Source organism: Pelophylax lessonae (genome assembly GCF_965119305.1).
Source record: "Pelophylax lessonae genome assembly, chromosome: 3".
Taxonomy (NCBI): domain Eukaryota; kingdom Metazoa; phylum Chordata; class Amphibia; order Anura; family Ranidae; genus Pelophylax; species Pelophylax lessonae.
In genome coordinates, this window is record NC_138770.1 from 329,283,922 (window position 1) to 329,303,534 (window position 19,613).

The following is a 19,613-nucleotide window of genomic DNA, read 5'->3' on the forward strand; positions in this document are numbered from 1 at the left end:
CCTGAAGGGGCGCCCTCGCCCGTTTCAGGGGTGGGGGGGACGTTTGCGCAGTTTCCTCCAACCTTGGCTGCTCCGGATATCAGACAGGTGGGTTCTGGGAATCGTTCGATCGGGATACAAGATCGAATTCCTTTCCCGGCCGGCGGACAGATTCTTTCCCTCAAATCTTCATTTGCCTCCGGGGCGTCTGCAGGACCTGCACCAAGCGGTACAGGACCTTCTTGCTCAGGGGGTGATTGTCCCAGTGTCTCTTCAGGACAGGTTTTGGGGGTTTTATTCAAATCTGTTCACTGTGCCCAGAAAGGAGGGCAAAGTGCGTCCTATTCTGGACCTGAAAGCGCTGAACCGCTTCATGCGTGTTCAGAAGTTCCGTATGGAGTCTCTCTGTTCGGTGGTGGCCTTCTTGAGTCCAGGAGAATTCCTGGCCTCGATAGATGTGAAAGATGCGTACCTGCACATCCCCATTTTCGAGGGTCATCAGCGGTACCTTCAATTTGCTATCGCAGAGGACCACTACCAGTTTGTGGCGTTACCTTTCGGTCTCGCTTCGGCACCAAGGGTTTTTACCAAAGTGTTGGCGCCGGTTCTGGGTCTGCTGAGGGCTCAGGGCATTGTGGTCTTGGGTTACCTGGACGATCTACTTCTGAGATCACATGCCAGGCAGGACCTAGTGCGCGATCTGTCCACCACGGTACAGACGCTCCAGGAGTTCGGGTGGACCATCAACGTTCAGAAATCGACGTTGTCTCCATCGCTACGTCTTCCCTACCTGGGAATGATTCTGGACTCTGCTGCTCAGGCAAAGGTGTTCTTGCCGGAGGACAAGCGGACTTTGCGGGACGAGATCAGGTCCCTCAGGGACAGCCCGTCCTCGTCGCTCAGGGCCTGTATGCGGGGCCTGGGGTTGATGGTTTCGGCCTTCGAGGCGATACCCTTTGCTCAGTTTCACACGCGGGCTCTCCAAGCGGAGATCCTGGACAGGTGGGACAGACTACCTCAGTCCCTGGATCTGAGTGTCTCCTTGAGTCGTCAGACCAGATTGGCTCTTCTGTGGTGGCTCCAGTCCCCGTCGGTGGCGGAAGGCAAGTCCTTCCGTCCGTTGGTGTGGACGGTGATTACCACGGATGCCAGCCTGTCGGGCTGGGGTGGAGTCCTGGGCAACCTGTCTGCCCAGGGCACTTGGTCGGAGGAGGAGTCCTCCCTCCCGATAAATGTGCTGGAATTGCGAGCGATAAAACTCTGTCTCTTCCAGTGGTCGGAACATCTTCGGGGCCGTCCTGTCCGAGTACAGACGGACAATGCTACCGCGGTGGCTTACATCAACCACCAGGGGGGCACCAGGATTGCTTGAGCGGCTCGGGAGGTGACCGACATTCTATCTTGGGCCGAGACTCATGTCCCGGCAATTTCGGCAGTCCACATTCCGGGTGTGGAGAATTGGCAGGCCGACTATCTGAGCCACCAGACCCTGGACCAGGGGGAATGGTCCCTACACCCGGAGGTCTTCCAAATGCTGTGTGCGAACTGGGGATCCCCGGACATGGATCTGTTCGCATCTCGGCTAAACCGAAAGGTGGAAAGGTTCGTGGCAAGAACGCGCGATCCGCTGGCGGACGCCTCGGATGCGTTAGTGGCCCCTTGGCATCAGTATTGTCTGATGTATGCCTTTTCTCCGATTCAGTTGCTATCCAGGTTCCTCCGCAGGTTAGCCTCGGAACCGCACCTGGTGATTCTGGTGGCGCCGGACTGGCCACGCCGGTCCTGGTACGCCGACGTTGTTCACCTGGCAGTGGCGCCTCCGTGGCGGCTGCCAATGCGGGAAGATCTCCTGTCTCAAGGGCCGATCTTCCATCCTGCTTTAGTCCCTGGCTTTAACGGCCTGGCTCTTGAGACCCAGGTCCTGAGGGACAGGGGTCTCTCCTCTGAGGTCATTCCTACCCTTGTCAGGGCTATAAAAACCTCCTCTGGTAAAATATATTACCGTACCTGGAAGGCTTATTTCGCCTGGTGCGAGTCCAGGGGGTTCTCCCCTCGCTCGTACTCGGTGTCGAGAGTTTTGGCTTTCCTCCAGTCTGGTGTGGACCAGCGCCTGGCGCTGGTCACGATCAAGGGCCAGGTGTCCGCACTGGCTATTCTTTTACAACGCCCTGTGGCGTCCCATTCTCTGGTTCGCACCTTCATTCAAGGTGTGCGACATTTGGCCCCTCCCCGGAGGGAGCCTTTACCTCCATGGGACTTGAACTTGGTTCTGTCCGTCTTACAGCGTGCTCCCTTTGAAAACATTCGGGATATATCGTTGCCTCTGCTGTCTAAGAAGGTTGCCTTTTTGGTGGCGATCACTTCGGCTCGCAGGGTGTCGGAACTGGCAGCGTTATCTTGCCGCTCTCCATACTTGGTGATTCACCGGGATAAGGTGGTTTTGCGTCAGCATCCCTCCTTTCTTCCTAAGGTGGTCTCTGAGTTCCACATTAATGAGGACATTGTCCTACCTTCGCTTTGTACGAAGCCTAAGCATCCTAAGGAGGTTGCTCTGCATTCCTTGGATGTTGTCAGGGCGATCAGGGTTTACCTGTTGTCTACGGAATCTTTTCGGAAGACGGATTCCCTCTTTGTCCTTCCTGAGGGACCTCGGAAGGGCATGGCTGCATCCGTAGCGACTATTGCCAAATGGATCAGACAGACCATTGAACAGGCTTATGCTTTGAAGGAACGGGTTCCACCCTTCCCTGTTAAGGCGCACTCTACCAGATCTGTGAGTGCGTCCTGGGCCTATTGGCATCGGTCCTCGGTGGCCCAGGTGTGCAAGGCTGCGACTTGGTCGTCGGTGCACACTTTTTCCAAATTCTACAAGGTAGATGTTCTGGCGTCAGCTGATGCCTCCTTTGGCCGCAAGGTTCTCAGTGCGGCAGTGCCATGAAGGACCCTTGTTTTTTTATGGGTCCCTGGCTGTTGCTATTTGCTTTCCTGGGCTGTTGCACCTGTTGAGCATTGTTTTTCTGTTGCCCAGAGGTTTTCTTACGGTGCACGTAAGGTTCCTTTCTCTGATGTGGGTACTGCGTTGCCTTTTCTACGGTTGTGTCTCCCACCCTTCATGTCTATACTTCTTTGGGACATCCCAACAGTGATGACTTAGAGGAGGCGGCGACTGTCGGAGGACGTAAGAGAAAACTGAATTTTTGTAAAATCTTACATGTAAAATTCCTTTCTCTGAGTGCTCCGACAGTCGCCGCCCCCGCCCCTCTTTTGGGGTTCTTATTACCTACTGCTATGCTACCAAACTGAGTTGAGAGTGGTCACTGCAGGGGGGTATTGACCAGATGGGACAGCCCCCATGGGTGTGTATATTATTTTGACTAAGTCTTTATGCCTAGCTACTCCTGCGGAGCGGAAGTCAATACCCAAAAGTGATGACTTAGAGGAGGCGGCGACTGTCTGAGCACTCAGAGAAAGGAATTTTACAGGTAAGATTTTACAAAAATTCAGTTTTCTCTTTCGTTCATTGGCGGACGCAGTCCTCTGATGCATATCAGTAGGGAGGTCCCAAAGCAGTACCCAAATGAGGGGTGGGAACAGTAGAACAAAAACAGTCCCCAAGGCCAAACATAGCCAACCAGGCAACTCAGGACTCATCCAAACAACAAGATGAGGTTCACCTGAAAACCAAACAGGAACACCCTCAAGGAAGACAGAGGGGCCCCCTAAACAGCAGCCTGCAAAACATTGCAGCAAAAAGGAAGCATCAGCAGATGTCAGCACATCCACCTTATAAAATTTGGTAAAGATGTTAACAGACGACCAGGTCGCCGCCTGCAAACCTGCAGCACAGATGCCTGATGGCGAAAAGCCCAGGAAGCACTAAGCGCCCTAGTAGAACGCACTGAAACCGGGAGAGGTAGAACCTGACCCTTAATTGAATAAGCCTGCTCCACCATCTGTCTAATCCAACTGGAAATAGTCGCAGCAGACGCAGGCAGCCCTTTTCTTGGGCCATCCGTGAGGACAGAGCGAATCTGACCTACAAAAAGGACTCAGTAGTCGCCAAGTACACCTTGATTGCCCAAACTATATCCAGAGTATGCAGTGCACATTCCTTAAGAGGTTTGGGCTTAGGACACAAACATGGTAAAACAATGTCCTTGTTCAAGTGAAAACTAGAAAACCACCTTCGGAAGGAAGGATGGATCCGGACGAAGTACCACTTGTCTCCATTAACCAACATATAAGGAGAAGGACAGGACAATGTCGCCAGTGCCGACACCCTGCGCGCAGAAATGATACCCAACAAAAAAAGCCACCTTCAGTGATAAAGGTGGGCAAGGGAAGAAGTTATGCGCCAGGGAACAGGTGGCCAACGGCCTTGGGAAGAAAATTGCCAAAGCCAAAACCTGACCCCCGATTGTACTCAAGGCCAGCTTTTGATCAACTCCCCGTTGAAGGAAAGCCAAGATCCGGGCCACCGAGTAAGAGCAAGGGGGAGCCCAAAGAGACTCACACCACGCAACATACGACTTTCTCGTACAAAGATAAATCAACCTAGAAGTCGCTTTCCTCAATTTAAGCAGAGTGGGAATCACTGAAGCAGACCATCCCTTGTCCTTCAGCACCTGGCTTTCAACAGCCAAGCCGACAAAGCCAGTGACCGTAAAGCAGGATGGAAGATTGGCCCTGGAGACAATAGATCCTCCCTGAGAGGAAGTCTCAAAGAAGCGTCTGCGACTAGCCTGACCTGGTCGGCGTATCGGTGAGGCCAGTCCGGAGCCACGAGAATGACCGGAATCCCTTCCGCCTCGAACCTACGAAGAAGCCTTGGCAGCAACTTGAGAGGAATAAGGGCAGACAGCAGCAGATACTGACCTTGGGCCATCCGTAATCGCACCCTCACAATTATGCGTGCGTCATCCTTGCGCAGGTGACCATACTAAACTTCTTAGTGTCGTTCCTGTTGCCTACGACAGAACCCATGGTGCTACCAGTGCATCGGGCCACAATCCTCTGCACTATCCTGTAGATGCGATGCCAACAGATCCATGTCTGGAGTGCCCCAACAAAGGCACAACTGCTGGAACACCTCTGGACATAGGGACCACTCCCCTGCATCAAAGGCCTGTCAACTGAGGTAATCTGCCTGCCAATTTTTACACACCTGGAATGTGAGCAGCGGAGAGAGCTGAAACAAGGCGCTCTGCCCAAAGAAGAATGCCTGTCACTTCCAAGGCCGCAAGGACACCCTTGGTGCCCCCTTGGTGAATGACCTAGGCCACGGTTGTGGCATAGTCCGATTTAATGCGCACTGGACAGCAGCAGGTGCCCGATCCAGTGAACTAGGCAAAGCCGGAGCGCTCTCAGCTCCAGGACATTGATCGGTAACCTGGATCCTCCAGGGACCATACTCCCTGAGCAGAGAACCTGCCGAGGACTCCTCCCCACCCAGACAGGCTTGTATCCGTGGTACAATTGTCCAGTTACGGGAAGGAAAGATTTCCTGCTTGGGCATCGGGGACCGAAGCCACTAGATCAAAGACTCCCTGGTCACCTGGCTTAGCTGGATCCAAATGTCCAGAGAGTTTGGTTCCATTTGAGAAGGGTTGCCTCCTGGGGCATCCTCGAGAGGGATTGAGCGAAAGGGACCCCCTCGAAAGAGGACACCATCCGTCCCAGAACTTGCATGCAGGTTCGAAGGGACGACCATGTGATGGACAGCAACAGCTGAACCGCAGCCTGAAGTTTCAAGAGTTTTCCCGGAGGGAGAAACACCCTGGCTGAGGACAAGTCAAAAGTCAGGCCCAGATAGTCCAGTCTCATGGAGGGGACAAGGGACGACTTCTGAAGGTTCAGAACCCACCCAAACTCCTCCAGAGTTCTCATGGTGACTTCCAAATTCATTGTCAGCACCATAGGGGACTCCGCTCAGAGAAGCAGATAAGCCAGGAACCCAGGACCGATACACCCGCTGTTGTAAGACCCGAGGAGCAGAGACGAGACCAAAGGGTAACATCACAAACCGATAGTGATCCTCCCCCACGGCAATAACGGAGAACCCGTTGGTGTTCTGCACATAACAGGATGTGAAGGTAGGCATCTCTGATGTCTATGGAGGCCAGGAATCACCCTGATGTAGGGAAACCACCCTCGTGCGAACCGATTCCAGGGCCATTAGGTCCAGCCTTTTTGATAGAACTGCCCCATAGAGCGGCAGCAAGCGATCCAGGGACCATACGGTGGAGGAAAACCTTACTGGAGAAACTCAATCGATCAAAACTCGATCTTGCAAATGGACCGCATGACCTCCTGAACCCAGCTGCCTGGGATCTGGGCCAGCCGCAGGTCCGAGAACCGGCAAAGACGTCCCCCCACCCCATATACAGGTGAGGATGCACCTTCAGGCCGAGTAGGCCTTGTCCGCAGGTCTGGAAAAAAAACATCTTTGTTTGCCAGAGAAGGGTCGCTTGGAGCCACCCGCGGAAGTTTTGAAGGACTTAGCCTCATCGACTGTCGAGGGACGAAGAAAACTGTTTGTGAGGCAAAAAGGAGGGAGCCTGTCTGCAACGAGGGTCCTTACCCTTGTTAGCCTGTGGAAGAAAAGTACACTTCCCCCCGTGAGACCCTTTTATAATGTCATCCAGGGGCAGAGCTAGACAGGCGACCCCCCTGAAAAGGGAGATCCGTTAAGGCCCTCCTAGAAGTATGATCCACAGACCAACACTTCAGCCAACTATACGCCGGATAACCACTGCCGAAACCGACAGATGACCCAATAAAGGAGCCGTGTCCCGCGCGGCATCGCAAAAAAAGTGCAGCCCTGCACCAGCTGGTCCAACAGCTCCCCCAAGGCCGGAGAGACTTGCTCCTCACCAAGTCATGGCATTGGAACTCCGCCCATCTGGCAGAGTCTGCGTGGCAAGGGCAATCCTAACACTGTTCTCAGTGCAGACCCCGCCAGGGAGTATAGATCGTGGGCAACAGCCTCCGCCATCCTATCCCCCAGGTCTTTAAAAGGACAGGGATTCCTTCACTGTAATAACGGTAGTCGTATTTAGCCTGGGGATCGGTGGGTCCACCTTAGGTGGCACACTCCACTTCGTTACCAGAGACTCCTCAAAAGGGTAACGTCTAGTAGCCGCTTAGACACCCCAGGGGAACGTCTCGGACGGTCCCATTCTTTAGGAGAATGCTAGCAAATTAAGCTGCTCCGGATGGCATGTGGCCACTGCGTCCTCCAAATTGCCGGGTGTGACACACCAAAACAGCCAGTGCATCCACCAGCGACTGTATCTTGCGCGGCGGCGGGGGAAGGGGGGTTAGAAATGTCATGCTCAGTATCCAAGGAGGCAGGGCGCGAGGCAACAGACCCAGCAGGGATACCCATGTCTGCGGTGGCTGAGTCAGACTCAGAATCTGAGACATTAGATGAGGCAGGAGTAGGTGGAGAACGTTTCTGCGCACCTCGTCCTCTCAAGGCCACCTCCACCCAAGAGCCAAATGCTTCCAGAACCGCCAAAAATGCATTGGCGGACAGTGGAGATCCGGAAGGCCCTGTGGCCTCCTTGAGGGGTTCAGGTGGGGACACATGGTCTGCAGGGTCCATACTGAACCAGAAGAACACGCCAGCAAAATTTGCAAAACAAATTACAAAAATTACTTTTTTTTTTGCAAAAAAAAAAAAACACAACACGGCCCACTGCGCCACAGTGCCCCCCCGAAGGTCAGGCACGCCCTGAAGACCCCCAACAGAGAGAGAGACGCCCAGAACCCACTGTCCCAGTCTGCATTCCCAGGTCGTCTGCACGTGTAGCAGAAAGCTCTCCCAAAAGGGAGTGAGCATTGAAAAACTGCCCAGGGTGAGGGGAGGGGCTTCACCCCCGGAGAACGCCTCCAGACACTCCCACCTAGATTCCCGGCAAGAATCCACCGTAAAATGGCCAAAAATGGGTGTACCAAGATGGCCGACGCCATAGTAGCAGACGAGGCGACAAGAAAATGGCGGCGAGCGCGGTAACAAGGACCCATAGGGGGCCCCCGCCAGCCCTCCTAACACAATCATGCAGCAGGAAGGCCCTGGAACCGACTGAGGCCCCACCGCACGATCGGCCGAGCATCGCGGACGGCGCACTCCCGGCCCCCATGCAGCCTGCAACAAGGTCCCAACCTTAGGTAGGCCCAAACAGTCCCCCACGTGGGAGGGGGGGGAAGGAGGGGGGGTTGCACAACAGGACAGGACAGAGGGGAAACCCAGGAGGGTTCCCGTACTGGGAACACAGGCGGGCGCCATCTCCTGACAGGACCCCTGTTCACCGAAGTGGGGGGCTGTCGGCCAAATAGGAATGCTGCAACATAGGCCTAGACCCTGTCGCGTGTGACCGTGCGAGACGTTTAACTCAGGGGGCCAGTCCCTGTCCAGTGGGACTATGTCGCGGCTGACCCAGCACGGAGCTAAGGTCTGCGCGCGCTCGCTGGCCAACTGGGGTGACCACTGGATCTAGATTATCCCGCCCGTCACCCAGATCCGGCATAGTTGCTTGTAGATCTCACAGGAAAAAAATCTGGAGAAAAAGGCTAGCTAATAAAAAAACAACACTTTTATGCCAGGACCAAAGATCCCAGCAAGGAACTAGGTCCTTACTCCTGACTAGGCAGAATAAAACTGACATCCTTTGCAGAACCCGAGAGGGTGTACCCTCCAGGACTGCCCATAGGCGTAGCCAGAAATTTTTTTCTGCCTAGTGTCCTACTCTTGTAGGGGGGCAGTATAATCCTACTAATATGCATCAGAGGACTGCGTCTGTCAATGAATAGAGAAATCCAGTTTTCTCTATCGTTCATTGACAAGACACAGCTCCATATAATTCTTGACCACTGGGATGTCCCAAAGCAGTATTTGCATGATGGGTGGGAAAACAACGCAGAAAAATAACAATTCACAACAAGCCTAAAACTTTAGCCAACCAGTGAATATGGATCTCAACCAGGAACTACTGGAGCTCACCTGGAACATACACCCTCAAAGAGACTAAAGTCTCTTTCAAACAGCAGCCTGCAAAACCTTGCAGCCAAAAGCAGCATCCGAGGATGCCTAAAATGTTGTGAACCACGTGTGCACAGACGACCAAGTTGCTGCCTTGCAAACTTGTATCACTGACACCTGATGGTGAAAAGCCCAAGAGGCACTCAGCGCCCTAGTAGAATGCGCCTTCACAGGGAAAGGAGGAACCTGACTCTTCAGTGAATAAGCATGAACCACCATCTGCCTTGATCCACCTAGAAATGATGGTCACAGCAGACGCAGCCAATCCCTTCCTGGGTCCTTCCGTAAGGACAAAAAGGGACAAAAAGAGAATCTTATTTTCTGAAAGATTAAGTAGCCGCCAGGTAAACCCCAATTGCCCGAACCACATCCAAAGAATGTAGTGCAATTTCCTCAGGATGCTTAGGCTTAGGACATAAGGAAGGCAGCACAATGTCTTCATTCAGATGGAGATCAGAAACCACCTTAGGAAGAAACGACTGACTAGGTCGAAGTACCACTTTATCTCTGTGGACCACCAAACAAGACGAACGGCAGGAAAGTGCCGCCAATTCCAATACTCTGCAAGCAGAAGTAATAGCCACCAAAAAGGCAACCTTCTGAGACAAGGTAAGCAGAGGAATTTCCCTAATGTTCTCAAAGGGAGGTTTTTGAAGAACAGACAAAACCAAATTCCGATTCCACTGAGATAACGGGGATCGCCTCGGAGGAGCCAGATGACGGACCCCTTGGATAAAGGTGCAAATCAACGCATGCGAGGCCAAAGGGCATTGGAAAAACACAGCCAAGTCTGACACTTGGCCTTTAATAGTAGCCAAGGCCAACTTCTGTTTGACACCTCTTTGAAGGAAGGCCAAGATCCTAGCCACCAAAAAAAAAAAAAAAAAAAGGCGAGGATGCACATTCGTGGATTCACACCATGAAATGTACAATTTCCACGTACGATGATAGATCTTCCTGGAAGTGGACTTCCTGGCCTTCAAACAGTGTTGGAAGAGTTAGAAAGACTCCTATCCTTCAACACCTGGCTTTCAACAGCCCCGCCGTTAAAGCCAGTGACTAAAGCAGGATGGAAGATCGACCCTTGAGACAGCAGATCTTCCCTGAGAGGAAGTCTCCAAGGAGTATCAGCGACCAATCTCACCAGATCTGTGTACCAAGACCGGCGAGGCCAGTCTGGAGCCACCAGAATGACTGGAATCCTATTGCCGAGTGTTTGGGTGTATGCCTGCAGGGATGTCCCCATAGGCGTGGTAAAGCTTTTTTCTGCCTAGTGTTCTACTCCTGTAGGGAGCAGCATAACCCAATGGTCAAGAATTATATGGAGCTGCGTCTGTCAAACGATAGAGAAATTACCCTGTTTTGTTTTTCCACCATAAACCACATGTTATGTGCATTGTGGTGCACTAAAGTATAGATATTTTTCTAACTACTGTATTAGTGCATTGGGATGTATGTGCACTGCGGTAACACACATGTTTTACTGCACAATACTGCAAGGCAGGAGTGTAAAGGGTCTAAACATTATTATAATGCTAAATAGAAGAAGCAGTAAGGCCCCTTTACATATGTATAGTGCATTGTGGTGCATCACTGCATGCATGTTAGAGACACTGTCACATCTATTCAGGGCAAGGTGTCATTGAAAATAATCTCCACTCATGAAGCCCATATTCACCTCTCCAGTGATCCCCACTGCTCTTGCCTCTAGTTTAAAGAGGAAGTAAACCCTCCTCTGACACTTGTACCTATAGGTAAGCCTATAATAAGGCTTACCTATAGGTACTGTAAATATCTACTAAACATGTACCGTTTAGGAGATATTTACCTTAGATGCATCAAGTGACGTCACTGGCGCATGCGCTCTGAAGGAACGGCCGCTGGTGCCGTTTCTTCAGAGCCCCGTGCCGTGACTGTCGGCTCCCGCGCGCGTGTGCGGAAGACGGGCGACTGGACATGTCGCCCGTCATACAGGTGAGCGGGCTGCACGGCGGGGGCTCGTTCTAAGGTAAGTATTTCATAATGAGCTAGTATGCGATGCATACTAGCTCATTATGTGTTTCTCTTGCAGGGTCAAAAAGAAAAAAAAAAGGGTTTACAACCTCTTTAACTGTAAAATATACCCAAAGTACGTAGGGTAGCATCTAACAGTGGGTGTATTGACCAATCACTAGGACCAAGCAGATGAAGAGGACGCACTGCTCCAGGGGTATCCATCTACGCTCTACAGCCCTAGTAAACACAACACATGTGAGCCGTCTGTGTTCCACCACTTCAGCTTGTTTCATTTTATTATATTGTATAATAAACACAGCTTGTATCCCAGTGTGGTCACACATTTTCTTTTGTTACAATAGGATCAAGCACTGTCACATGATGGAGAGGGTGGCATAATTGCTTTCACTAGGTCCTGACAATAACCAACACTAGGGTATTTCGGTTGCAGTTGTATTCATTTGGTAAATGAGAACACACATTATGAAACAGGTTAATGTCAGGTAAAAGGACTGTTGTAGTGCTCTTGTATATGGGTCAGTTCACACCATAGAAATGCAGTCCGGATGCATTCCAGGTGCTTTTATGCATGTGCATTTTTGATGCGTTCCAGTGCCTTTTTTTGTGCCTTTTTGATGCAGTCCAGTGCATCCCCCTCTTTTTGCTTAACCCTAAATAAGGACATGTGTGTTCCAGTGTGTTTTTGATGTAATTTACAGTGTTCCAGTACAGTCCAGTGCAGGAAAAATGCAGCATGCTCTACTTTTTTTTCTGTAACTGAAACACTGGAACTGCAAGCATTTGGTGTGAACTATGCCACTGGAAACCATATAACCTACTCTCCATGCGTTTTCGATGCAGGAAAAAAAAACGCACTGGACTGCATGTGGTGTGAACTGGCCCTATTATGTATTTATTAAGCTAATATTTGTATTTATTTTTGGTCATGAAAATACGAGAAAATTAAGATTTTGCATTCTTCTTGTAAGCCAATAGGTGGCCCTTCAGGATGCTTCTTTCTTTATTTATTTTTTCTTTGATGTAAAATCTTTTACTTAGAAGACTCAATATCTAAAGTGGAGATTCATTCACACATTAAATTTAGTCAGAGCAGTGACTTATCACAGCAATCTGCAGGAGTGCATTCTCATGGGATCTTGAGCACCTATGAGTACTGAGGCACCACACTATCATCAGTGCCACTAGGAAGTGAGCTCCAAAGTACTAATTTTAATTTTTTTTTTTTTTTTTTTTAAAAAAACCTTTTTAGATATATTTTGTATGGGGGGATGTTGTTGTTAGGTGGTCCTTGCATTTTAAGGTTAAAACCTCAGGAATTCCAATAAAACGATGCTTGTATAAAATCGGATATGAAGATATGACAATATAAATTGGATTCAACTAGTGAAATCTGATTGTTATACTAGGTTTGGAAACTAGCAGTGCAATCCCCAGGGCAATTACAACTACCAACCAGAAATCATTAGTGATGCACAGAAATTTTGTCCTCCAAAAACTATCGCCTCAAAATAGGGTTTTCAGCGTTGTGTTAAAAGAAAAATAAAGTGCAGACAATGGCTGCTGAAAACGCCCGCAATTTTGTCACGATTTTACTGCAATGTTTTTCATAGGTCACGTGAGTCAAAGAATGCATCGAAAACACAACATGGGTGCATTTTTTATGTGTTTTTGCTGCATTTTCAATGTATTTCAATGGGGAAGTGCATTTTTAGTGCAGTTTTGCACCAAAAATGCAGCAAGCAGGATTTTTAACACCGCTTCAAAAAGGTGCCAATAATGGCCTACAATAAATTCATATTAATTTACAATTATATTAAAAAGAGTCGAATATAATACGGTACATTTATAATTTTTTATTTTTTTTTTTAAACCGCCAATTTCGGTTTCGGCTAAGTGCATCCTAATTTTTTTGGTTTTGGCACCAAAATTGTAATTTTGGTATGCCACTAGAAATCATCTCACAACATACCAATAGTAAAAGTAAAATTTATGAGCACCTTTCTTTTGTACTGCTTTAGTAAAAGCAGTATGTCAGGATAGCAAATGTAGTATGTCAGGAGCTGCCAATGCAGAAAGATCTTTGAAGGTTCAAGCTACATGGCTGTTATCCTTTTTATTCCTTAACTACTTGATAGCTTACTTGATTGAAACAAGCACATGCAAGTCAAGTGTTAAAACATCAGACATACAAACACTTGTCCCAGGTAGGTGACTAAGCAGCAAAGAATGAACAAACATGACACCCATGGCTCATGCACAGTTTAAAAGACCACAAGAGCACTTTCCATATATTTCGGTCCTGATTGATTCAATGTAAACAAGTCTACTAGTGTTATGTCAGTTATCTGGCACTAGAAAATGACATAATCCAGACTAGCTCATCACAATACAAGGACTCCTACACAAATGTAATGACAGCCTAGGACATACAAGCATGTTTCAGATCTGTTGCACTCTGCAAGCACAGAGCTGTTTCTCCAGCTAAATGTAAAACAGTGTGATATATTTTTGACGTAGATTAGAGAGCACAGCCTGTACAGCTAAGGAGATTAAGTAATGTGGTCCTCAGTATTCTGGCAACAAAGAACACTGTGTTTCTAAATCCCAAATTCCACATATATTTCTTTGTCTGGAGTGCATACATTCCACAGGCACTTGGGGACAATGGTTTCATTCCAACAAGTGCCATTATGATAAAGTAAAATAACATGAAAAGCTTTACTAAAGGGGGAAAAAAAATGTATGATAACTACTTGCTAGGGCAATAAAATTCAACCTATGCTCACTCACTCACTGGTCAACCCACTTGCAACAAAACACACACGCATACGGTTTAGCCACCCCAATCAATAAATCCACACACAACTGTCCTTTTATATACATATAAAACACTGTCCCATTGACCACACTGCAGTAGTTATAGTGTGCTAAGCATACAGGACAATTGTGATATAGATATATAATATTATATATATATAATAGCTGGCAATATTAAGGCTACACCCCCTTTTAAATGACGACATGATGAGGGATAAATGAATGCCAGGGAAGGGGGGGGTCCAAAGTATGGAATGCAACTTTAAACACGAGCCACAGAATGGATACCTTTAAGCAGAGGTGTGGGACACATTAAAGAACTACTGTCCATAGAGGAAGAACAGCCACAGGGCTCTGAGGACATAAAGGTCTATTAACATGATAACCGACTGATGCCTAATCTGGATACCTACTGTTGCATTTGGAAACAGTAGTATGTTGATGGGCAGTAAGCAATCCTGGCAGAACTCACAGGTCATTCCATCTTAATGAAATGGACTGTCCAAAATGCATTTTTCTCAATCGTACTGATCCCCTGAGCTAGGACCATCTGTGCAGAAATCTAACCTAAACCAACGTCCATGTTAATGTTGCAATCATTGGAAAGAATATCCTGTAACTTCCTGTCTATAAACTGTGTTAGCTTTAATTGACTGCCGAAGAAATCTCTATGAGTGATCTAATCAAAGATTTTCTAAAAAGACTACACATTGGGGTTGATTAACTAACACTGAAGAGTGCAAAATCTGGTGCAGCTGTGCATGGTAGCCAATCAGCTTGTTCAATTAAATGTTACTAAACCCATAACAGTAAAATCTGTGTCTATGCAGTAAAGCATGTTTGTTATACTCACTGTGGAACCAAATGGGTTAATCCTCTGCATTGTGTAAAAAGGCTGTTTGATTTTGTATGCACAGATCCTTCTTTTCTTCCACTGACTCCAGAACATATCTGGATAAGACAGGGCCTTTGGAGTCAGGCTGCATATGCTTAGTTTGGTGTGTATTGCTAGTGAGTTTTTTTTTTCTAGGGACAGTGCATGTGATCAGCACAGGGCCAATAAGCACTTTCCAGACAGAGGGTCAGGGGTCCTGGACCCTGATAGGACAGCTCAGTGCAGTATGAAAACTCCTCCTACAAGCTTAACCAGGAACTGATAGAAGTCACAAGACTACTATATACTGCTGATGAGAAAAGGTATTTAGCAGTTTAGATTTACTAAAACGATTGCATGACTATTTTCTGTGTACTGTGGGAGACCAGATATAGTAAATGTTGGGTCCTAGGTTTAGTAACACTAAGCTATGACAAAAAAAAAAAAAACTGGAAGCAGATTGGTTTCTATGCAGAGCTACACCAGTGTTAGTAAATCATAGCCTCTCTCTAATTGGATTTTAAACCAGTTGTATTTACCATTGTATTCACCTGCTCAGCGGGGCATCTGTCTGCTGATCCTCGCTGAGCAGGGGGATGACAGGTCCAGGTCTATTCCGATTATGCAGAGTAGACACATACAGCCGCTGTCCTCTATGTGTGATTGGATGGAAACAGACCGCCTGTCCATTTCCATTTGACGGTCATCCTATCCGCCAGATGGATGGGGAACAGATCCCCCATCTGTTTGTTTTTAATGGATAGGATTGGATGTCGGCGGGTGTCAACGGACACATGTCCGTTGACTCCCACCACTCCATAGAGGGCAATAGATGATCCGATTGGATCCCACCTAAAAAAAACTGACAGGAGAATCTGATCGGTCCAGCCGTGTGAAAGGGGCCTACTTGCTTTGGTTTTGATAATGCATATTTGCACAAAAGATCCCCTTTTCAGTCCTTTAATTACTCTTTATACCATCTTTGTAAGATTAAAATTTGCGTAAAGGTCCACTTCAATAACATTATTTAGCATACAATTCACAGTAATGGCTGTCCAGTTGTTATAAATGTTTAAAAATCTTACCTCATAAAACATATACAGGGAGAGCAGAGTCAGTCCAAGGTTATAAACCACTAAAATTCCTCTACATGAAATGGGCTGCCTGTTTTGCATGTACTTTGGTCCTATCCATACAATAAATAAATACAGGACAGTGCATAGAAAGGTGGGAACATAATTATTCAACATGAACCATCCTTTCACTCGCGGGTCTGAAACATAATCAGAAAAACCAAATTAGAAAAGCACCATAAAATAGGATTTTCAAACATGATAACATAGGATCTATGAGTATGCCAAATCAAACAAACCAAGTATGGAAAAATTATCCAGGTTCCAGTTAGCCAACAAACAAAATAATGTTAACGTTTTGATTCCCAACAACTGAACTTGTCAGTTGATAGACTATAGGCCTTAGATATAATAATTTACTGATGTTTATACACCGGACCTTACTGGCAGAAAGATCCAAGTGTGTACAGGCGCATAATAGTGCTTATGCATTTACACAAGTAAAATTCTTCAGCATTTTCCTCTAGCTGCTAGTGTTGCGATTTATGTGTATGTATTTATGTGTATATGCTCGTATATACTTGTGTATACACACACACGTGTAAAAAATTACTGCACTCAAGCATAAAATGTTCTTTATTTTTTTTTTTACAAGCTCTGGACACTGCATTACTGACCACTGTGTATTGCCCCAAAGAAAATAAAGCACTTGTGGTTTGATCTGTACAAAATAAACCTAAAAAACAACATGGCTACAAACAGTGTTTTTTCATGGTACTATGTGAAAGATGCTGTAAAGTGGGCAATAGTTTATATTTGTTAGTTAACAACCCTAAAAATGCATAAACAGAAAAAATCCTAAATAAAATCAATATTCGGTGTGGCTTCCTTTTGCCTTTAAAACTGCATCAATTCTCCTAGGTATCTACGCATACCATTTTTTAGCCAACTCTGCAGTAGGTTGACTAACCAAAGTTCTTCTGTCAACTTAGGCACTCTCAGATACTTCCATCTTTTTAGGCAATCCCAGTCAGTGGTACTGAGATCAGGGCTCTGTGGGTCTATACTTTCCCTTTCAGGACTCCGTATTCTTTGTTTTGCTTTTTTTTAGCCTCAAAGTTGCCCGTTTCTCTTGCTTCTGCAGGAGTTCTTGGACAGCACATCAGAAAACACCCGAGTTCTTGAAATATCTGCCTGTGAGAGATTGCATTTTATGCATTAAGGTAAAAAAACCTTCTGGGCGCAGCTTTCCCCCAGCCCACCTTATACTTACTTGAACCCAATCTCAGTCCAGCGATGTACATGAGAGCAGCGGCTCTCATGGGTTTCTCTCTCCCCATGCGCTCACACAGTTGAGGAAGCCACTGGCTCCTGATGCTGTCAAAGCCAGTGAGACAATAAGAGGAGGAGAATGGACAATGTCCATTCACAGGAACGTTGCTCTGGAGCAAACCTGCCTGAGTGCCCTCATTAGTAAGAGGCTAGCAATGGGGAGGAACCAGGCCTGCTGGCGGGGGACCCACAGAAAAGGAAAAAAAAAAAAAAAGAAGGTTCGGGCTGCTCTGTGCAAAACCATTGCATAGAGCAGGTAAGTATGACATGTTTGTTTTTTTAATGAATACCTTTAGAATCATTTTAATATACAAGTCAGATCTGAGACAGGATGGGGTTGACAAATGGAGGAATGGGGTGAATGGTAGCGGGGGTGGATTTTATTATTGTTGGCACTGTACTGGATTGAACTGGTACTGGCTGTGGGAAGCGATGAAAACTACCAAAGCTTGCTAACAGCTTGGGTAAAGGGACAGCCAGCTCTCCAATTAAGATCTCTATAGAATATTCTCAAAATGGAGATGAAGATTGCCTTGGGAGTACATAGGCTGGCATTACTGACTCACTCCTGAATATGCTAGTTGCATGGCAAACTGATGTCCAGAGGATCAGCACAATAGCCAGGCAACTAGCTGTAGAAGACCAGCAATGGTAGTATACATTAAATCTCACAGCAGATTCCAAGCCCATTTCCTGGGCAGTGAAAACCAAACATACAGGTTGCTGACCGACTGTCCACGATACAAGAATCCCAAAGCTAAAAGGTGCTACAGCAGCACAAAAACATTTTAACAAAATAGTCCACTTAGGAATAGGTATAAAAGTCTGTTAGACAAAATATATGTATTCACAAACTGGAAATATGTGACAAAAGAGATGCACCTTTTACCCACATCCTTGGTTATTAATCTTTTATAAACTTAATGAATTTATGACTTGAAGAAAGTTCAAAAAACATCCTAATGTCACCCGGTCCAGACATTAGCTCAGCTCTTGGCAGTGCATACATGCAAATCTTTGTTTGGGTTGTCGGTGTTAAACAAAAAAAAAATATAAAATAATAAAACACACCTATTTGGACTATGCACCATGTGTTTGTCTATTTATTATAACCCATTTACAAGATTCTGCCATTTATCAATCCCAGCCCACTTTTCTGTGAACACATTCAAACACAATAACCCTAGAAAAGAAACCTGGACAGAGAAATAGGCAGGAAACCAATACTGGCTATTGCTCCAAAAAGGCTAGTTGCTGACTATCATGTTGATCCAATGACTTCCAAGTCACTGACCTAGAACAAACATGTTCTTGCTCCATGCTTGGAAAGAGTAAAAAATCAGCATGTACGCTAGGAAATTAGCATTTTCAGGAAGGAGGTCATCAATGACAGCCTCTGTATTTCTTTCAAGACAAGTTTCCTTTAAATTGTAAGTTCATCTTTCCCAAAAGCACACGAAGCTGCCCCATATAGGTATAGCAGCATAATATGCTAAACTTGCTTTCAAGCCAGGGTTACCTTTTGGTTCAATGAATGGAGGCCAAAACTGAATTGAAAGAAGTTCGGGAATGAGAAAAAACAAAACAAAAAACAATCATACCAACCTAGGTAGATGCAGCTTCATTCTAATGCTGTATCTGTCCCCATCATCTCTAAAACAGAGAACGGAGTGATCAAACACCGCTGATCGCTCAGTTCTTGGTCTTCAGTGAGCAGAGAGCCATGACTGTCAGTCACCGACTCTCTGCTCTGCCCTCCAGTGCTCACTTGAGCACAGTGCTGTGAAGGGGGCAGGAGCAGATGGCTCAGTCTCCCAGTGGCTTTCCGAGAGGCTGAGCCAGCTGACAGTCCAGGCCTGTGGGTGGATCCCAACATGTCAGCTGACAGTGGACTTTAGCCCTCTGTCAGCTGAAAAGGATTCACAGGAGTGTAGAATGAAGCACACAACTGTAATCCACAGGAGTACAGGGGCCAAAAGAGCTTTGATCCCATTTCTCCTTTAACCCCTTTGCAACTGATGGACGGATACACGCAGCTGCACTTTGCATCCTCCCATGCTCACGCTGACTGCACGCCCCCTGCGGCCCGCATTGGCAGCAATCTGTTAGTGCTGTGTCCTTTGGACGTAGCTGATCACAGATCAGGGTAAAGGGCTATTTACCACAGCTCTTTACCATGTGATCAGCTATGTCCAATCACAGTTAATCACGAATGTAACCAGGATTTTCGATTATCGTCAATCCTCCCCTCACGCTGACAGGGCGTGAGGAGAGGAGAGCCAAAACCTGGCAAATCCACACAGGGGACGTCTGCACTGACAATCAGGGCACTGATCATCAGTGTCCTAATGATCAGTGCAGTTCTAACAGTGCCCACCAGTGCCTCCCCATCCGCTTACATCAGTGGAGAAAAAAAAAATGGATTTTTAACTTACTCTAAAATCCATTTCTCTGATGTTCATTGACGGACACAGCTCCT

General features: G+C 47.2%; 1 protein-coding gene across 2 annotated transcripts in view; it reads right to left on the reverse strand.

Annotated features, from left to right (window-relative positions):
• ELOVL5 (ELOVL fatty acid elongase 5) overlaps positions 1-19,613 on the reverse strand; it is a 171,193-nt gene that overhangs the window by 108,151 nt on the left and 43,429 nt on the right. For both annotated transcript variants that reach the window (XM_082251328.1, XM_082251329.1), the window contains exon 3: positions 15,815-16,002. In XM_082251328.1, coding sequence (XP_082107454.1) covers positions 15,815-16,002 — 188 coding nt within the window. The remainder of the gene's footprint in view (positions 1-15,814; positions 16,003-19,613) is intronic.